General features: G+C 39.0%; 1 protein-coding gene across 1 annotated transcript; it reads right to left on the bottom strand.

Moving 5' to 3' along the window:
* Positions 1 to 5,702: 5,702 nt before the first annotated feature.
* efhc2 (EF-hand domain (C-terminal) containing 2) lies at positions 5,703 to 20,675 on the bottom strand. Its single transcript, XM_042000824.1, has 15 exons — positions 20,411 to 20,675; positions 18,708 to 18,896; positions 18,348 to 18,498; positions 17,965 to 18,188; positions 17,408 to 17,653; positions 15,472 to 15,579; positions 14,368 to 14,506; positions 13,427 to 13,592; positions 13,174 to 13,301; positions 12,606 to 12,802; positions 12,312 to 12,445; positions 9,535 to 9,729; positions 7,273 to 7,365; positions 6,889 to 6,988; positions 5,703 to 5,920 (listed from the first exon to the last, which is right to left on the bottom strand). The coding sequence occupies exons 1-15, from the start codon at positions 20,450 to 20,452 to the stop codon at positions 5,792 to 5,794; spliced, it is 2,241 nt and encodes a 746-aa protein (XP_041856758.1). The 5' UTR covers positions 20,453 to 20,675; the 3' UTR covers positions 5,703 to 5,791.
* Positions 20,676 to 21,548: the final 873 nt, after the last annotated feature.

Below are 21,548 nucleotides of genomic sequence, written 5' to 3'. Positions count from 1 at the left end.
CTGGGAGCCAAACCTCTGACAAAAATAGTCCCTTAGCTGTAATTTACATCTGGTGTAGAATAACTCTCTGTGTTCTTGACCAGGTAAAGTAATGTCACAGCAGCTGCCAAAGACAACCGATATTTGATGAGTGTAGCAGGTCTGGTAATGGAGTTTAGAGGGAAAGAAAGTCCGCACAAATGCTCAGAATAGAGGGGATAACGACAAGCACAGGGATAAAACACTGGTATCAAAGAGAAACTGCTCTTCTCAGATGGCAATGAGACATCAGTAAGTGCAGACAACATAGCAGCTAATGAGATTAACACTCATCTAAATACAAGCGCAGGTAGTCGCGTGCATCATGTTGCTCGCAGAATGAAAACACTACCCCTGGGTGTGGGCGAGTGGAAAGAGTCTGGTAAAAAAAAAGAGAAAGTGAAAGATTCTGAGACAGAAATAGAGAGAGATGTGAACAACAAGAAAGCAGCTAAGTGTTTCCCCATGTGCACCTGGGGCAGCAGCTGACCCAGTACAGCCTGAACATTCCCTCCCTCCATCCCAATCCCTGTGCCAATGCCCATAGGCACAGAGGAATCACCGGAATGAGGGAGAGCAGCCAAAAAACAGTCTACTAAGCTCTCCTCATCTCTATAGAAGAGCTGTTACAGAAGAGTGTGGTCCACAGGGAGAGCACTTAACAAGCTCCTCAGTCTCTACATGCCCCCCATGACAGCCCACTCCAAAGCTAACTGATTTCTTCCTAATGAGGAAGAGCCAACCGGTAGCAGATATCAGTTAAATGTTTGACTTTTGAGTTAGTTTTCCAAGCTGAATGTTTCTCAGAAAATATTCCTCCCATCCTACAAAAGCCAAGGCAGTTGTCAGCAGCTACTACAATAAATAAATACAAGACAAAATAAAATCAAGATAAATAAAAATTTAAAAAAAGAAAAAAAAACTAACAAAATAAATCAAATGAATCCCAAAACAAACAAAATAAAATCAAATGAAATAAGAAAAACATTAAATACAAACAATACAAAACAAAATTAAATAAAACAAACAAAAATAGAATTAAAAAAAATCTAAAAAAAAAATTAAATGAAACGAAATAAATGAAATTCTCCTTGGAAAAGTCTGGGTGTTGGATATAGAATAGATAGCTGGACTGTGGATTCAGGAGAAATTGGGCAGTTTTCATCCTGGTTGTGGAAAGCTGGACCAGGATACTGAAGGCTGTAGGAGAGTTTGCTCAACATATCCTCCTGTATTTTGTGGACTTGGTGAAAGTTTGAAACTGTGTCCTTGTGCTGATCTTGGAGGTTGTTCGGGAGTACAGGATATAAGCTTTTGCTACGAGCCATTCAGTCTGTACAATCGAAGTAAGAACTCGGTTGGAACTCAGGCTGCCCTTTGTCCCAGATTCTGTTTATAACCCGTAAATCTTTATAGACCAATTTATCAACTGGCCATCAGGAACATCTGTTTTTCTTGTCATTTTGGTGTGTAATTATTGCATCAGATTAGGGTCCATGGGTGAGAGTTCACTTTTTTGCCATTCAAGTGTATTAAGATGACAGTAATGACAGAAAGCAAAGACTGAACACGTCATACACAATCTCTTCACATTAGTCATCCTCACTGATTCTTCATGTCAGTTTGGTGCATAAACGTCCCTACGGACAGAAGTTTTAGACACAGCCCAGGGGTGAATAGTTTTCAGTTTGGCCAGCTTAGGATCATGTTTTTGACTTTTGCAGATGATGCTGTCCTGTTGGCTTCGTCAAGCAACCTCTACCAGCAGGTACCGAGAGGTTTGCAACTGCCAGTGAAGCAGTTGGGATGCTGAAGCCATGTCAGAAAAAGATGGATTGGGAGCTTTTGATTAACTGGTGTTTATAGTCCTTTTCAACAGACCAATAATAAATGATCCCACTACAAAATTGAAGCCTGTGGACATTTTACATGCACAGAAATGTCTATACAACAGAACTACACTTTCCTTTAAAATCAACAAAGACAGCTAAAAGCCTCGTTTTCTAGAACGAATTACCTTAGAATTTATGGCTCCAATGAATATGCTTTAGTATATACATACATACATACATATATATATATATATATATATATATATATATATATATATATATATATAGATAGATGATAAACATGGTACTGTACACATTATTAGTTTGAAGTGAACCTGTGCCAGAGGGGAAGCCGTGCTGTCGTGACTACGGCCTCTCTGAAGTTGTGTATGAAATACAAAGACCTTTCATAATCATTTAGATTGTAAAATTGGGGCTTTCCACTAAAAATTCCACTAAAACAATCAATTAAAAACATATTTAGAGTGAACTGTGGGTCCAAAAGCTGCTGCTTTGGGGAAAAGTTCAGAGAAAAACATGTGAACACAGGTGTGCTGTGATGTGTTTGTGTGTGTGTGTGTGTGTAAGATTCCAGGTTTAAGATTTGTTGTCATGAGAAAAGAAAGGCAGCTAGCCAGTAAACAGAAACATTTCCCCTTCTTGTTCTCAGATATCTGTTTAGACTTCATAGATTAGCCATGACTCCACCAGACTTCCATTAAGAACATGACGCACACCAACATGCATGCACGCACACACATCCATGTGCACATTTGCTTGTGTGCAACATGTTCAGGTCCTCCTCACTCCAGAGACGTTTATGAATTTCCTGTATATCGGTTTTTACTGTGCGGCGGTCCCGAGCAGAACAGCAGTAAAGTGGAACGAGGGCAGAACAGGAGAGGCGGATTCTGTACAACAGGCCTCCATGTTGTGTTTGTGTTGAGTGGAGACGGAGAGACAACAGGAAGCAGTTACACAAACCACATCAACACATCGCATGCTGAGAGGAGACATCTTTAGGGAGGGTGATTCATGACAGCATTTGGTGCAAACTTTGATTCACGTGGCAGTAAACGTGGTTAAGTTTGGTAAAATGATTTCATTATCTTCTTTCTCTTCCTGTAAACTGCTGAGCCCACTGGAAAACATACAGTTTCTTACACTGACAGTTTGAGATATAATATGTTAACTTTTTTGTTTCAATCATTTACTTAAAATTTCAAATAAGTTATATTAATCATTGCATATGCACATGGTAGGTTTTTTTTTTTTTGTATTTTAGATCATTTGGTTCTTTTTCTATTGCACCAATACTTCCCTCACCAGTACTTTCCTTCTCACAAAACTACCCATAAAGCTTTAGAGACTCCAAAAGTATCTTTGTAACATAAGTAACCTTATGGTTGCAGAGAGATACTCTGACAACTAAACGTACTAAAACAGGTACTAAGTAAAGGTTCTTTCTCTGCCTTAATGACTGTAATTACACTTGTTCTGTGTGTACAAATGAACTCAAACAAGCAAATTGAATCTCAGTTGTGCTCAGTGTAAGTAACTCAGGCCTTGAAATAATATTGTTGACACTGTGGATTAATGCATAAAAGACACAGCCATTATTTCACACAAATATAATTTCTTGGTTTTTAGCTCGATATTTTACATTAAATGCACAATTTTCACTCATTCACACCTTTAGATAACAAGAAGTATCACCAGTGTTTCCAAAGCATGTGTCATATGCACCCTCGGGTTGAGAAGCTGGGGAAGACATGAAATAAATCCTCCTTACAAATAGTTGGTTTTGGACTTTTCATGGATTTATTGGCAACAACAGCCTCATACTTTACATTAAATTGGAAATTCATAATCCCATTTGGTCTAATTGTGGGAGATGTTCTGTCATATGGTGCAATCAGATGTCAGAGACCAACAATGACGACGCAGCTCATTCAGTTTGCTGTTGCTGGGCAACAGAGCATGACGGGGCAGAAAATGGGTGTGAAAAGAAAGCGACTGACAGGAGGAAAAGAAGGGCTTGGATGAGGAGAGGGGAGCTGTGAAAATTCCACCCTCATTCACAGCATGCTTCTGAAGGCAAAAAAAAGGCCAAGCATGCACTCGGGAAGCTCCCTGCCACCACTAACCGCATCCAACGTCACCCATTGTGTTTTGGTGGTGTGTCATTGAGGAGGCTAATATTTTAGTATGTGTGAAAGCAGACAGAGAGGACATGATAATGCCCCGGCTGATGTAATGCTCTTTTTTTGTACTCAGTGTGAAGGGGGCAAAGCGGTGTGAATGTGTGTGGTTACAGAGAGGTGATTGGGTGGTTGATTACCTAACGTTTGACTAACCTCTTACTATAATTTGCAGTGCAGGCTCTGATTACAGTGGTGCCTCAGCCTGAACCACTTGTGCCTTTTTATATATTACTGCTGCCACACAAAGAAAGCAGCACACATCATAAGGTTGCCATTGCTTGTAAATTAGACCTGTGGAGTTCACTCTTGCTGTTTCTCTTCTGTATGTTTTGACTTATATATATGAATAAATCCTAAGCTGAGTCTGTGGCAGGGATTTAGTGACCACTTGTTTGTGCTGCTATGTCCCTGTTTACTGGCAGTAGAGCTACTGTATACTAGCATGCTAGGCATTAATGCAGAACCTTCAGTTTCATGGACAGGAAAATATGAGCCAGAATTTCCAAATGCTGCTGTCCAAAGATGTTTTTTGATTCTTCCAGACCTGACTCGAATGAACTGGATCTATCCAACAGCTTGTCCTCAAGTTCTTCACAAGCCTTACAATAACTCAATCATTTGAACTCAAGTGAGTGAAAGCAGGAAAACGTCTAAGACCTGGAGCAGTAGAGGTTTACTGGGCACAGCCAGGTGAGTGAAGGCTCACAGGTCAACCCAAGACTTACTAGAGAAATCATAGCCCTTTTCACATTGCCTGTTTGAGGGAAGACTGAAAATGAAAAGCTAAACTAGCAGAAGATGTGGCCACAGAGCCGTGATACAAGATGCTGCTGTGAACACCCGTGCTGCTGGCTCTCAGCTGATTCTGGCTCTTGCTGTCAGAAACATTTTGATTTGGTCAATATGAACCTGCATTAGTGAGCGTCAGCAGCATGAAAGGGTGTCTTTTTTGCATTGATTTAGCAGGCCCACTATGTAAAAGCGGCATGTTTTCACCCAGCTGGTGTCCCCCAGGAGGAGCTGGAAGAAGTTGATGGGGATGAGGAGGTCTCTGCTTTGTTACTGCAACCCTGAAATGGACTATGTAATTTGGAGATAAGCATCTCAGATACGTGAGATCAATGAAAGAAAAAAGGAAATAAACTCTTGTGTTAATTTCCCCTGCTAAATTCTCCACCCTTAAATTTTTCTCTGATGATAAACATATGAGGTCCATGTGGCCTCTGGCTTCTAGTCTTAGCCCATCTATACTCTGTGTTTGTAGAGAAAACTCAACATGTCAAACATATCGTTCACTCCAGCAGCAATTTGCACCTTATCAACTTATCTCTCGGTGCACAGACTGTAACACCCTGTTGTATAAACGTTGACCAGAACAGAAATATGGTTTGCTTTAACACCTTGTTCTTTTAGTTTTGTCTGGATTCACAATAACACCTGTGAACGCACACAAACACATCAAAAGCATGTGTTCTCAGAGTTTCTCTCCCCTAAAGCCCCCATTTTCCAGTTAAATGGACTGAGGGGGGCCTCTGCTGTTAAACTATCTGTACACAAGAAAATAAGCTTTCAAATTATTCACACTCATCTTATCCCCTGTGGCTTACATCATGACACACAACGGAAAAAAAACACAGACTGCTTAGCCGATGCTCTTTAATGGAGGAATGAGTGATGCATGAATGAGTGTTTGTGTTGAAAAATTACTGTTCTTGAGGAAGAATTGCTTTTAAGTGTCTATGCTGAGACGGTGGTGGTTGGGTCCTCAATGTTGGAATTGAAGCTGAATACATCCTGCAGAAGTGTGGAGTAGTTGATGTTTTTCAGTGCAGCTCCTCCGTTGTCAAACCTCAGATTCACCTCAAACTGGAGACAAAAAGGGACGTGTGTCACTGCAAAACTCTGATAACATGAATTTATAGCTCCTCTTTTAATTTTGCAAACTCATTTAATTGATTCATTATTATTTTATTTATGATAAAGAACTTTATGAGTCTGTAAATCTCCATTGGGACAATTTTAATATTGTATTAAAAACACCAAAGATAACAGGAACATTAGTAAAGTAAAACAAATACCAAAAATGCATCCAAGGAGAAGTTTGTTAGTCTGAGCCTGTCAGCATGACATTCCTGCCATGTTTAACACCATCAAAGATACAAAAGGTTAACAGGCCATTTTTTTGTTTTTTTTAAGGGTTTACATTCAAGCTTTTTTGGAGTGAGGAGAAGTTGAGCAAATACTGAGCAACCAGTTTAGGCTTACACTCCAGTTAGGCAGCTGGAAACCATGGCAGGGTACAACTGACAGTCAAGTAAGCGTTGTGCCGGTGCAGACACATGCACACACAACCAAACACAGATTCAGTCCAATCTGGTTCCAGCCACGCAGAGCTTCTCTCTGTTGTCATGCTCCAGTGCACACCTCTCCTGCTCAGCTGTTTCTGCTTAGGTCTGGCTGTGCTGCTGAGGCGTTCCAAATCAGCATTACATAGTAAAGGAACAAGTGCAAAGAAGGAGGAACGAAGGAGCTGCAGTGCTTCCATAATTTTTTATCGCCTCTGTCTTTGTGCGCCACTTTTTATCAAGTTGTGCTCACAATAAATTGTCCTCTTGCCCATTTGAGTGTTCCTTTCCACTCACTTAATTCTTACTTTGGCTGACTTATTCTCTGAGTCATCACAGGCTGGGCTAAAATGCAGATTGATTTTCAATTACATCTTTTTAAAAATCTGCACACACACTGTGAAACTACTTACTGTGTCCTCCTGATTGACCCTCATTTGAAAAGTTGTTCCATTTTCTCTATGAATTGCGGAACTCCCTCTCACTTACCCTTAGGATGTCCTCGGGCATGACTGGTGGTGCAGGATGTTCTAACCAGTTAAGGCCAGCAATAAACGCATGATAGTCGATGTAGTCTCCATCACAAAACCTACAGCAGACATAAATTCAGGTAAGACACAGATACATCCTCTTAAAGTCTCCAGAAAAGGCCTTTAACTTACCGACTGTGTCGTACTACGAGTGCACGGTTTTCATGGTATTCAGTTTGAATGAACATTCAGAGATGATTCAAATATGCCAAGAAAAATTTCTGGGCAAATAATCTGGACTATAATTTACAGCCGTCAAAATGAATCTCCCAAAACCTTTTTTCAAAATGTGAGACCTTGAGCGGCTCTGCCATGAACCCAGCGGTGATAAGTGGGCTCTTACTTGCTGAGCAGACTTTCGAGGAGGTTCCCAGGCACTGGAAGCTGGAAGGCTTTACAAAAGGTCCTTGTCTCTTTGGTGGAGAGACGGCCAATTCTGGAGACAAAGTATAGCATGAAAACACATTCATTCATACATTCAAACCTTTCTGTCCACAGAAATAGCTGTTTACCTTCACTCTCAATCATTTAGAGGTAATGCAATATTAAAGAAATTAAAAAAGTACAACACGTAGTGGACACAGTTTTAGATAGAGATGAGTCATTTATACCGTCACCTTATACTGTTATTGTTTTTTATGTTTATTGTGTTATATTTAATTCTTAAGTTTATCTATTTATTCTTTCTTTTTTCACTTTTTCTGCTTTGCTGCTGTAATAAGTGAATTTCCCCATCCGTGGGATCAATAAAGTTTAATCTAATATAATCTAATCTAATCTAAATATTTTAAAATCATCTTGATTTCTCAGTTATTATTGAGAAAGTAGCAGATAATCAGAGACTTGAGCATGAGAGGGTTTATAGACAGGAGGTGAATGATGTAGTGAGACATGTACACATTAACAGACACAAGTGTTTATCACAGCTCTGAATAAAAGCAAGGCGACAGTGAGTTTTAGAGAAATATTCTGTAATGAATGTAGAGACTGAGTGATATTTTGAGTATAATACTGGAAACAGGAGCATGTCTGTAGATCAAATCAACATAATCTGAGAAGGAAAAAAGCTGCCTCTACTTTACTTTTCATACAATTCAAGAAAACAGGATCTGTTTCAAACCAATAATCCAAGGTTTTTAAGTAAATTGTTGTTGAGGTTTTTAATTCTATTTAAGTGAAAAGTTTCCATCAAGAAAAGTCCCTTAAGGTTTGAGAACACCTGAATTTCAATGCTCTGCTTGTCCTGTTCATGTTGCAGAATTGATAGTTAAGCTGACTTTGATTTAAAACTTAAGCTTATTTTGCTTCTTCAGTCAATAAATGCCTTGAACTTCAGACAAAATAAACAATTAGTTATGATGAAGAACTATGAGAGTGTATTTAGGTCTTAGATTAGTTTTTGGCCATATCTAAGTGAAATGAACTTAACTGGCTAAAGGTTTTGTCTTCTAATAACATTGTCCTGTTGTGTTTTCTCCTTGCTGACTTGATATCAAATCAACACTGAAACTTGCAGAATTAATCCATACTTGTAGATTTGATTTGTACCTGTACTTATTATAGTTTCACATAAAGCGATAGGAATTATAAAAGTTGCTAAACTGGAGATACAAGTTACTAAGCTTACGTCCCAAATCCTAGTTCAATGCATCTTCTGGTTCACTGTCTGAATACTTGTAGATTTCCATACATTCAGTTTTTTGTATTACTTTTGTACAGCTCCACATGTTTGTATAACTTAATCTCTGTGGGGTGAGTATAGATTCATTTTGAATTTGTAGGTTTTTAAACTATATCTTTTGGGAAAGAGTTACTGAAAGGCTAATGCTTTATATAGCTGGTATAACCTCTTCTGGAGCAGATGTTCAGCATTGGCTACCATGGTGATCCAGGTTAAAAGAGGCACCGTCCCAATGCTGAAAATTATGGCTTTAGTTTCATCGTTTATCACTAACAGCCGTCTGGTCTTTGTTGTTGTTATTAAAAAAAAAACACTGCAGTTCTAATAAAATTCAATAAAGACTCATTAATCATATAGAATGTCTCAAGCTGATGTTGAATTAAAGATAATGTGGGAGGGTGAAATAGAGGATGCTTGTGCTCTTAGTCCACTGTTTTTTTCCTCAGTGATGCCAGACAATCCATTCTTGTCATGCCTTCTCCATTACAGGGATGTTGATGAACAATGTGACACTAACTGAGGGTGTCAACAGTCACATAACAATCAGCGTAACACTGAGCAACAGTAACCTTCCATTTCAGCTAACCTTATTGTTAAAGGTGGGTTAAATGTTTCCTCATTTTGGATGATTTTATGGACAAAAAGGAAGGAACAGACAGAGTCAGACATACAGACAAAGGCAGGCTGAGTTTGTGTGTCCTGTGGCTTGTAGCACTGCATGCCATACTGGTCTTTAGGGTCCATCTGGTTCCAATGCTCCTCTCTCACATTGCTGGAACTAATTGTTGCTCTGAGATATGAAGCCACTGGCTGCAAGACTGATGCCTTGTTGTGATGTGATCTGCCTGTGGGTTTTTGTGCCTTTCTATTGCAACAATACACTAATGTGTGTAATGCATGTAATAAAGTATGCGTGTCACCTACTTGCGTCGGTCATGGTGTGAAAATACTTTCACCATTTCTGGGAACTTCTCAAAGTGCTTCCTCTTTAGGATGTCCTGGGCCACGGCCAACATCAGGCCCACGTCCACCTCAGGCTGCTTGTTCTCTGAGAAACATCGGCCCAGAACCAGAATTTCGTGCTCCGACAGACCACAGTCCAGGCCCATCAGCAGGCCCCTGTGGTGCACACATAAAAGATTTACATCTTATGTTCATGATTTATTTTTGCTCCTTTTGGTCAGTATTTAAACCTTTAAGGAATTCAGAAACTAAAGAAACTTATCATTTATATCCAGACAATTATCCACTATTCAAGCTTTGATGTTTTGTTTTGTATTGTCTTCTTCACTAGAAAGTCTTCTGAAAGGCTTGAAACTTACCCGTCTTACAGATTTCAATGCAGGCAAGCAGAAAGAATCACTTCTGGTTACTTCAGTGTAACCAGTGGTTTTCTCCAGAGATCCATCCTGGTACAACTCCTGCTCATTTTTCTTCTTTAGGAGCCTGACCGAAATGTCTCAGATTTCCATTTCCACTCTAATGACATCTTGATGCCCTTCTCTGAGTCTACAGTTAGCAAACTCTAGGCTGACTACAGGTGGATCTTAATGCTGTCCAGCATACTTTGTGTGATATAAAACCTGTTAACATGCTAACAAACCAAAATTCAAATGCAATATCAGAACTCCTAAAACTCCTACATATTAATGTTATTCTGAGCTCTGAAATAACATCAGAATCCCCACACAAATACTACAAATGTTTCTGTTCTGTTTCATATTTACTATTGCCTCTGTTTCACGGTTAAAACTAAACTTAGAATTTCATCTGAACTGTGAGGCTTGTAAAGATGGAAACAGGTGCTATGTTTGTTGCACTCTCTGCATATCCAGAAAATGAAAAAAATAACCACGATACAACAAACATCCGGATCGGTGTGCAACATCATGCCAGACTCAAGAGAGAGAGATGCTGAGAGAAACACACAGTTCTTTTCAATAACCAGGTAGGCTAACAGACTGAATCAACAGAAGCTTCTTTAAGCATCTTGTAATGTCAGTAAACACAGTATCTTGTCTACATGACAGCTAGAACTGTCTTATAGAGATCTCTCAGACAAGAAAAGACTGGCTGCAGATTAGCTGTGTGGTGCAACCACGTTACTACTGCAAGATCCTGGATTCAGGAGAAACACATCTTTTGTTTTAACTATTTTTTTTTAGCATCATTGGATCAAATTTCATAATTTGATTAATGAAAGTCTGGATTAAATCTTATAATTAGACTAAACCCTATGTTGAGTGAGTGTTTTTATATGATTTTTCTTGTACTAAATACCCTCTATATATCAGTATCTGGTCCAGCAATGACAGAGGGTAAAATTAACGACACATTCTGCCCTCTGGGATAAAAAGAAAAAGAAAAAAGCCTAACTGGGCATCCAACAAAACACTTTTCAGATTTCAGTAATGCTGACATGGAACGGTGAGAGGAGCATGATTAGGTCACTGGTGCTGATGAATAAAAGTGGGCTTTTCTGTAAAAGAGAGAAGCCTCAAGCCTTCTTTTAAAAGAAAATGTTTAAATATGTTGGAGCAAATATAACTCCACAAGCTGTTTCATGAACACTAAAACACAATTGCACAGTTTATGCTCTTGTTGGTTGGTTTGCTCTGTCTTTCTGTAAACCAAACCATCAGCATATTTTCATTTAAAAAGCTATCTTTTGGTCTTTTTCCACCTTAACCACAAATCTTCATCCTTCAGTAAACAGGACGTTCTACAGGTTTTGCTTCTGCATCTCATTTCTTTTATGTGTCCCTAAAGACTTAACTGAGTTGGGAAAAACTAAGTTCAAATGCAGAATGTTGCTCCTTGAATTTAGCTGCAAAAACACCTGAATCTTAGTGAGCTGGTTTCTCTAAATGAATTCAAGCATTTTAGGGATCAATCTCTGAAATGTCTGGAGATCCACTTTAAATTCTGATGCCGTTGTCTTAAGTAAAAAAAATGTATTGCTTTTTTTTAATATGATATAGATATGCGTCTTTAAAGAAACACACATTAGTTTAAATGTAAAGCATCACTATTTAAATCCATCTCCTTATCCAAAAATTGTCACCTCTGACTCCAGAAAGGCTGAATGTTTAATACAAAGCTTCAACCCAGCAGGTGGCATCACAGTGGGTTTTACTTGTTTAAATTCAGCTTACACACTTCAGACTTACAAAAAATAAAATAAAATAAATCCTCAGGGTAATATAAACCCTGAGAATTCTGCCATTTCGAACCTATATTTTAAATTTTGGTTCCATTTGTATCATCCTGAGTCCTTGCATTATATCAAATTCTTCTGAGAAATTTTGTTAGCTAAACCTAAACCAGTTTAAACTAACTGCAGGCAGGAGCATCTGCTGCAAATACAGACAGCCACTGCCCCTTTTATGATCTATGATGAATGCAAAATAATTAGATTTTTTTTTCTTCTTTGTTTTTCCTCTTTATAATTCTGTTTAATTTATTTACTCTTTATATTTATATTTTAAACACTTGTTTAGTCTATATATCTGAGTATATTCTTCTGTTCTGTTGTTACTGCTGATCTGAGCTGCTGCCTCTCTTGGCAAGGACGCTCTTGTTAAAAGGATTGTAAATCTCAAGGGTCATATTTCCTACTTTAATAAAGGTTGAAGAAAAATGAATAAATAAAGCGGTAGGGTTGGGAGTGAACTGCACCCATTCTTGGTTTATGACTGTACCTGAATGACTCATATGGGATGAAGCCGGTGTTGGTGGGGTCACTGAGAGTCAGAAACTTCCTGATCTCGCTCTGTTTTCCCTCTGAAATGGAACGCAGTTTGCTGAGGATGCTGCCTGTGTTGGCTTTGGGAAACTTTTGACAAGAACACACAAACATTGACTTTTAAACCACACATGGCATTTAACAACACCTCAGGAAACAAAATGACTGTGTCACATTACTGAGCCAAAAACAACAATTTATAATAAGAATAAGAAAAAAAAAATTTCTCTTCCCTCGGTTCCTTCCATACCTCATCAGCATGCTGCTCCATGTACTTCAGCGTGTATTCATCAGCATCCAGAAGATGGAAGTTGTGACCATTGATGGAAAGGATGACTCCGACATGCAGATCTTGAGCTGTGAAGTACTCAGAGGGTTTGCTCTTAAACAGCTCCTGGCCTGGCTTCTTCACCCGGCAGCGTTCCAGAAACTTCCCACCAAGAATGCCTAGTGCAGGATAAAAGACACTGAATTATATTCATCTATACATTCAATACACTAGCATTAATTTTTATATCATGTTGGCAAAACCTTTTTTCTCAAAGCTAAATAAAATTCCACTGATTTCGTTTTGTTTTACATGGCTTTAAATGGTTGGATTTTATTTGAAGCCATACTGAGAAGTCCCTGAACTCTCTGCACTGCGAGCATCTTGCATCAATGGAAATACACATTTACAAACTAAACGTCATCTGTTTCCATGAGATTCTGTACCTGGAAACTGAATCTGACATCTTAATGTTTACCATGAGAGTCATAGATTTGCATTTCAAATCCTGGGTGTATTTCTAATGCAGCTTTGCTCTAAACTTTCCTACCTGAGTTCTTCTGTGGCTGTTCAAACACACTCATGGAGTCATCGCAGAGGTAGAAGGAAATGATGAACACCCTGTCTCTGTCAACCAGATCAGTGGTCATCATTTTGGCACGGAAATTCAGCACATTTCTGTTTAGGCCACATCAAGGGGGACATATACACAACAGAGTTGGGGTTTCTGCAAACATGAACGCATATACACAAACACACAGGAATACTTGATGTAATTTGATTGTGGCTGTAAGTCACCCCACCCGTCTTTCTTCATGAATTTGTGGAAATCTTTTTTATGGGGTTTGAGCAAAATGCTCTGACATGAGCTCAAGGAGTCTTCCTCTGAGCCAAAGCCGTTGTAGGGGGGCACAGACATTGGCGGCTTAGGGGCCAGGGGAGCTTTGTACTGCACTGGGGTGAAGTCCTCTAAAAGGAAGGAGGAGAGAGAAAAATCAAAACACTTAAAAAGAAGAATGAAACCCAGGAGGAGAGCTGAGACAATCAGAAGGAAGCAGGTAATCCATCCCTGATCTGACCTCTGACTGCTCTGACTCAGACAGGACCTTTCATCACAGCAGCCTGTCAGGAGGGGCTGTGCTTGCTTTACTACTGTGACGAATGCAGAAAGCCCAAAAAACCTGCTCGGAGTGGCACACACATCCAGGAAAAGCTTGGGTTTCTGCTGCCGGGAACCTTCCTGGGCCTCCATTACCTTCAACCATGAAGCCATGGAAACACAACTGCTGGATGCCTGCTTATCTGGTATTGGATTCCTTCATTTTTTTTCCAATATTCATCAACAAGGGGTAATAAAACACATAACCCCCTCAGTTCAACTTGCTCTTCTTTAGATATATTTACGTTAACATAAAAACAAAAGTATTCTGTACCAGTGGTCTTAGAAATCAGCCTCACAGAGAGATAACAGCTCTCACTGATGTTTGATCTTACTGCCCCCAAGTGTTCAGATTCATGCAATGCAACAGCTATCAGCATTAAAGTGGATTTTGTTCTCTTCATTATGAGAACAGGATCTTCTTATTGATAATTTAGCCAGTAAAACATAAATACTCCCCATGTTGTCTAAAGAAACATAGTGTCTGTAGCAGTATTAGAAGAAAACGTGAGCAAAGATCCTGGAAAAGCACAAGCACTTTTTAAACCTTTGTAAAAGTAGCAGGCCTGGTTACCTCTGCCTTACCTATGCCATATTTGGAGCGGTAGTAATTTTTAGTGAATTCATCACAGTCAGTGATAATTACTTTCCTTCCCCACACATTCACCTTCCCACCGACAACCAGATCTGAGTCCTTGTAAAAGTCCTCATCGACAGCTCCGGTCTGCACACAAGTGAAAGAAGAAAGGAGAGAGTGAGTTGAAGAGAAATAACTCTCTTTGTTTTTTAGGTATTTCTGTTTAGGTAAATAATCAGTACGAACTGACATAATATCAGAATTTTTTCTGGTTTTCCAACCATTACTTTTAAATGTTTTATCTTTTTTCTTTCTTTTTTGTTGAAATGTGTGGAGTACTTATGTGTAGTAGTGTCAGTGGACGTAGGCAGAGTGCTCTCAGTTTGGAAAGTCAGCTACGAGACAGATGAGCCAAACTAAAGCTGCTTAGACGGTTGCTTCAGGAAGGTCTTTATTTCTATCAGAAAACAACTCAAACTTAAAATAATGTAGAGGCTTGAGCAAAGGTTATATAAAATGAGTTTTAAACTGCATCCCTTTGCACCAGACAGGCACTGACTCTACTGGATAACATGCATGTTGCCACACATCCTTGGACGCACATTGACTGTCCAACATATCTTCTTCTGATCAGCTGGGAGCTGAAAGTCTAACCTCAAAACATAAACTACGGGACAGCAAAAATGAGCAAAGATTATAGAAAAGCCCAAGCACTTCAACTTTTAAACCTTTGTAGAAGTAATGCTCATCTTTAAGCTATCCAACAAGTCTGACACAACTCCTGACAGACTCTGACTGACTGATCGGTTGCAAGAAATGTTGGGTGGAGGTAATGCAGCGCAACATAGATGTTCTTTGGTTGAGAAAATGCTGACAAATAATTATGTGATTAAAAAGTGATGCGTTATAAAACTGGGTGTAAACAAAGTTCTATTGCATAGCTTGAATTCTATTAGATGGTGAATATTTACATTAACTGTATAAATGTCTTTTAACAGCATGTTAACGGATAACTGACAGCACTGCAACATCAGTGCCTAGGCATCTGTTGACACAACATCATGTTGTCATGTCAGCCTGTGTTGTGTGTGGCCACCTGCAACAGGACATACGTTGAGGCTGTCCAGCATGAAGCGTGCTCCCTGGCTCTCGGAGGCCAACACATTGAGAACTGTGCGGTCTGTGACCTGTCCAAGCTGCTTCATTTGGGCTGGAGCATGCTGCAGTGAAACACCAAACAACCCCACACAGGATGTGAATAAAACCGGTTCGTAAAACATATTACACAGATGTGACTGCTGTTCTGGATCCTGGAAACATGGATGCACACAGAAAAGAGAAGAAGAAAGAGAAAGAGATGGAACGATCTGTAATGAAGGGGGTGGTGGTTTTCCATTGGACAGTGGATCTTGGTTAACCTTTAAGCCTGACATTTAATAAAAGACATCAAAGCAAACAAAATTACTAGACTAAAACATACACACACATACACACAAACACAATCATGATTGAGTTTGTGTGTCTTTCAAGATGAATTATGCTTCAGTCAGTAACTGGGGGAGTAAGCCAGAATGCTTGAGGGAGACTGGATGCTGCAGCAGTCCTGTCAGAGTGAATGAGGTATGAAAGAAAAGAGGGAGGGACGGGGAGGGGAAAAAAGAAAAGAACTCATCATAACAGAGAAAGACAGTGAAAGCCTTTAGATTAAAAAAACAAAAAAGCGTGAAAAGTAGCCACAAATGAACCAATGAAGCACACGTAAAAAATTAATCACAGTTTACTATTTTATAAATCATAACAAAATACTTCCAATAATTCATCATAGACACCCAGTGTCATGTTCCTTGTGCTGCTTGTTCCACGCTCACACATGAGGCCACTTGGAAATATTCCCACCTGTTGTCCTTTGTACTGATTACTCATGAGACTACTTCTTGCTGGAGTTTTCCTGATGCCACATTGTTGCATTATGGGTTTACCCCTTGCCTTGTGAGACCTGCCAGAGCCCTGAAAGACTGCTGGAATGCTGAAGCCACCATATTACATCTCCTATGCCATATCCTTTAAAAAGAAATAAATTTTATCTTTTATCTGCAGTCTGGTGTCCTGCGATTGTGTCCAGATCAGACCTGGTTTATGACACCTAGATAGTAAAAAAATATTCTTTCTGATAGTGAAAATGTTCATACTGAACACTTTGACTGATACATAAACAACTCTGAATATAATGTAGGAATTACGCTTTCCCTGAAATAGTTGATGAACTCTTATATCACTTTTCTAGTTCCTAGAACTTCTTAAAATATATAGTGTGACAGGCTCTGTGAGGTGTTCTACCACACAAACACTCATACACAAATGAGTGCATATAACAGGCAAGGTTGGGTTCAGTGTCTTTTTCAATTAAGTTCTGAGAATATTTCAATTGCATCACGATTATAGGATAGAGAAGTGATAACAAAGATCAAACCACCGAGCTTCTGATGGGCAGAAAACCGCTCGTCTTCCTGAGCTACAGCTGCCAAAACAAAAAAGTAAATTGGTGATAATTCTGATTGTAACAGAGTATATACTAAATACTTCACGGTTGCCTGTGATTTAGCTACTGGTGAAAGCTTGTTTCTGCCACCTCAAAGTTACAAATTATGTTTTTTTGATTGCAGGAACTCTCTTCAGGGACCAAGGACTTCTGAAATGTTCCTCTGTGACCTGTACTTCCACCATAGGAACAACAGACCAAATGATGTATTGGTAAGATATTTTACTTCCTAAAGCACCTCTGGTCAGGAGACTACTTTTTAGAGTGCCGAGTGTTTTCAAGGTGGGGCTTGCAGCACAGAACCTTTCCCATCGGTAGAATGCTACCACCTTTCTGTCTCAGTCACCTCATGTTTAGTCTGCTCCATAAATCAGATGTAGGGACATTACTAGTTTGTGTAACCTGAGCTAATTCCCTGTTCTTCCCCAAACTGCAAGTCATATCTCCTCACACGCTAGCACAAATTTAAATATTTGGTGTAAAGCATCATCTCTTTTCTTACTCCTCACCTTAGGTAGTTTGCCGCGGCGCAGGAATGTGGAAACAGTAGGCCTTCGAGGGTTTGATGGGATCACCTCCGTGATCGATACAGTGTCATCAGCCAGGAAGTAGTGAAGTACGAGCTCCTGTGGATCTCTGTAAACGGGATTATCCCAGAAGCAAAAGAATCGAAGGACTTTGCGGTCATGATCCAGGAACTTCTTCAGAGTGTTGTGCCTTTCGTAAGGGCGAAGTGGCTTCATACTCTCCTCAAGCTGAAAAGGGACATCTTATATTTAACAGGAGGACAGTAGAGCTGGAATCTCCGTCTGATGTTTTAACTCATTGATAAACGGTGTATTTAATTTGACACGATGGCAGCTGTGAGAAACTTGAATGATCAGAAATTTGGAAATGATTAATAAAGAGATTCACAGTGAGAATATGTGTAGTTGTTCACCTATTTGACTTGCATTACAAAATATCATATTTTGGTGTTATTTTTAGTTTTAAATTGTATTGCTTCTGCTGTTGTCGCGGAAAATTGAGGGGTGAATTCCAAACCATGGGTGTGACTGATGCTTGCCTGTTCCCGCTGCTTGCTGAAGGGATCGTCAGGCACCGTGGCAGGGTCATTCAGCCGCACCCCAAGTTTTGTAAGAAAGTTTCTTGTGAAGGCATCACAGTTTGTCAGAGTAAATGTGCGAGAGTAGAACACCATCTGTTGGTTGATGTTAAAATGGAAAATGTTGTAGAAGTCATCATCATTTGGGGGAGGCAGACGGATACGGTGGCGATGAATAAGTGTTCCTGTCACATCACCAACACAGCATTAGTAAACAGCACGTACATTTCCTAAAAGAAATCCTCATTATATCTGAGTTTTTATGTTGTGAAGATGATCTAATTAGTCAGTTGAAAGTACATGAAAAATAGATATTTTAACTTGAAAATCATTCCAAGAGAAACCTTGAGGGATGCCACTGTTCTTGCGCTGTGGCTCCACCACCTGGATGGTATCATCCTCCAGGTAGAAGTAGATCTTGCACTTTCTGATTCTGTACGTTTCATCCTGGGCCACCAGCACTTCCTCATGAAAATAAGCTTCAAAGCACAGAACCTGGATATATAGAAATAGTGTAAGTCATGGGTGAGATTTATGAAATTATGATTATAGTGTTGTGTGTGCAGTATTGTTATAAACTGATCAAATGGAGCACTTGGTGTGTTCATAGACAAAGAAAATAAACCAAAAACATGCAGGTAGTATCAAATAAACCTTTTATTATGTGAACAGTATGTGTGCAGAATTGATCAGTTTTAACCCACCTTTTTGTCAAAGGCTATCCATGATGGAAGATTACGGCCATCTTCTTTGGGGTAGACAGAATACTTTGATTTCATCTTTTTGCCGAATAAACGTTCTCCTCCGATACCCGGCTTGTCTAACTCCACCAACATCGGGAGTCCATTAAAACACTCAAAATGTTGGGATTTGTGAAATCTCTCCTTTCCCAGCTGTAGAACAGAAAAGACTAATCATCTCCATACTTTCTAAAGACATGCTGTCATGTAGTTGCATTAATGACATTAATTATTAAGAATTTATTAAAACTCATGTTCTGATTTAAATGTCTCTGTTTTGTGGGAATACGTATCAAAATCCATCCATCCACTTTCTATAGCACTTATTACAATTCATGGTTGCAAGGCAGCTGGAGCCTATCCCACTATCCCAGCAATTAGTAGTAATATAATATTGTGTAACATTAAGTATTTGTGAGCTGATTCTCCTGAGTTTGTCTGGCTGACCGGTTCTGTTATCTGTCCCCCTTTAAGCCCCCCTCTACTTCACAAGATAAAGTTCTTGGCCAAGATACTGAATCCTATTGTACTTCATGATTTTCAGACTTAGTTTTTCTTTTCTTTTATCCTCTCTCTTTTCTTTTGTTTGTTTATTTCGTCAAGGCATTTCAATCAACAGATAGCAAAGAACCAGTTTTAAATAGGATCTTCAGGCTTTTTGTTACAAGCAGCCTGTCACAAAGACACATCATTTCTTCCCATTTCTATAGTTGATTCCATTAAAAAAATAACATAGTTTGACAAACAAAAATTGTATTTTTAGAGCAACAAAGTGATTTTCAAAGAGCTATTGTCCTGGCAAAAGCTGGCATGGCTCAGCATGATGTGCAGTAGACGTGTCAGGGCTACAAAACTACAGTAGATGAACAGTATCTAATAGTGATATCCTTAAGAAATAAAGGGAATATCATCAGGAATGGTCTCCATGGAACAGTGTCTGTCAAGAAGCCATTCTTTAGAAAGGGAGAAAAGGTCAGGGACAGGTCAGAGAGGACAGTACGCCACATGACTCAAGAACTGGGCTAAAAATCAGTGTCAACAGATCTGATGGAGAGATATTTTCTAGCCAGAGCCTGGACTTAAATATTGCCAGTGCAGTGTGGGATCATCCTGATAGATAACAGAACAAAAGCAACCAACATCCAAGGAAGAGTTTTGTAAAGTCCTTCAAGAAGCCTGAATTATTCCTTAAGAAATTACAGAAAGTTTGTCTAAGAAAGTTTAGACTTGAAGAATAAAGCTGCTCAGACCAAATATCAGCTTTCAACTCGTTAGAATTTTACAATCTCTACTTTAGCTTTGTAAACTGTTATTTCATTTGGGTAGTGTCGGTACAAGTTATCAATAAATTGCTGCACATATATTAAGAAATGAGAGGTGGTTAAACAGCTCAGCACTGTACCTGAGCTCAAATTTTTATTTCCCATGCAGGTTGACGACGTTATAAAAATTAATAACACCATCAAAAGCGTAGCTTATCTCTGCTTTAGATAAATCCCAGTTTATAACCTCCCATTATCAAAGCGGAACAGTAACTCATATCTTTATCTAACAGTTGTCTGACAAGTTTGCTTAAAGAAATAATTTAGCTTAAATGCTACATTGTTAGCTTAGTGCAGTCCTGAGAAACAGACCAAATGTAAAATACATTATTAAAAAAAACTTACATTAACATTGGGAGAGTTTCCTGGCAGAAATGGTAAAGCCATAATAATAAAACTTAATCCTGAGTTATTTTTTCCACAGCAAACAGCTCAGCGGTTAACTTCCAACAGTCTCTTGCTGGTTACCATGGAAGCGATTTGTTTGTGGCGTCTCCTAGCAGCGACCGAGGAGGGAGATCAAATATTACACCGCGTGAGGAAATTACAGATTATATAATACTGATGAAGCCGATTGTGTGAAATATATCAATTAAAATTTTCTGAAATAGTAAATAAAAGACAAAACAAAACAAGGATTCCGTCTATGTTAAAGAAATTCCTGATGAAACGTCTGAAGGGCAAGAGCCACAGGAGCAACGTCCACATTTGCTTTGCAAGAAAGTTTCAAGGAGCAGATTTAAAAGTCACATCAGGAAGTTTTTATACAACAAAAGGCTAAATTTCCACAAGCAAAAAATTAGGCTTAACAAACATAAAATCAGGCAACAATACAACTTCTCCTATCTAATAGAGAAAACAGATAAGCTGCATCAGTTACTAATATTAGGATTAACTGCCAATTTTGTAATTTGAAAAAGACATCAGATGTTTTATGAATTTCATCACTGCCTGGGATTAAGTTCCTAAAAGTAATATGTAATCTAAGGATAATAGAGGAGTGTTTTTCAAACTTAGATCACTAGAACAAACATTTTAAAAATGAATGGATTAATAACTTTTTCTTTCATAAAAACACAGTTATTAGCTATAAGACTGCATATTTACATTTATATGTATGTTGATATACTGCACATTGATTGTCTAGGGCTGGGCTCACCAGCCCTGGACCCTGAGGGCTTGCATTCTGCAGGTTTTAGATGTTTCTCTGCTTCAACACACCTGATTCAAATTAAATGGATTTTCCCAACAGTTTTTCAAGTTCTGCACAATTTATGATCCATTGATTTAAGTCAGGTGTGTTGCAACAGGGAAATATATAAAAACCTGCTGGATAGTAGCCCTCAAGGAACAGGGTTGGTGATCCCTAGTCTAGGGTGTACCCTGCCTCACTGGGATAGGCTCCAGTCCTCCATGACCAGGCATTGGAATAAATATACACAGAGCTAAAACGAAAATTAAAAAAAAGAAGAAATTGTGCATA

This window comes from Melanotaenia boesemani, chromosome 12 (genome assembly GCF_017639745.1).
Source record: "Melanotaenia boesemani isolate fMelBoe1 chromosome 12, fMelBoe1.pri, whole genome shotgun sequence".
Lineage (NCBI taxonomy): Eukaryota > Metazoa > Chordata > Actinopteri > Atheriniformes > Melanotaeniidae > Melanotaenia > Melanotaenia boesemani.
This window is presented reverse-complemented; position numbering and strand designations above follow the sequence as displayed.

Coding starts and splice junctions, on each gene's coding strand:
- efhc2 (XM_042000824.1), bottom strand. CDS start 20,452: ATGGCTTTACCATTTCTGCCAGGAAACTCTCCCAATGTTAAT. Junction 17,654..17,964: donor TCAGCAAGCAGCGGGAACAG/GCAAGCATCAGT, acceptor GTCCCTTTTCAG/CTTGAGGAGAGTATGAAGCC. Junction 12,803..13,173: donor ACAGCCACAGAAGAACTCAG/GTAGGAAAGTTT, acceptor ATCCTGCACTAG/GCATTCTTGGTGGGAAGTTT.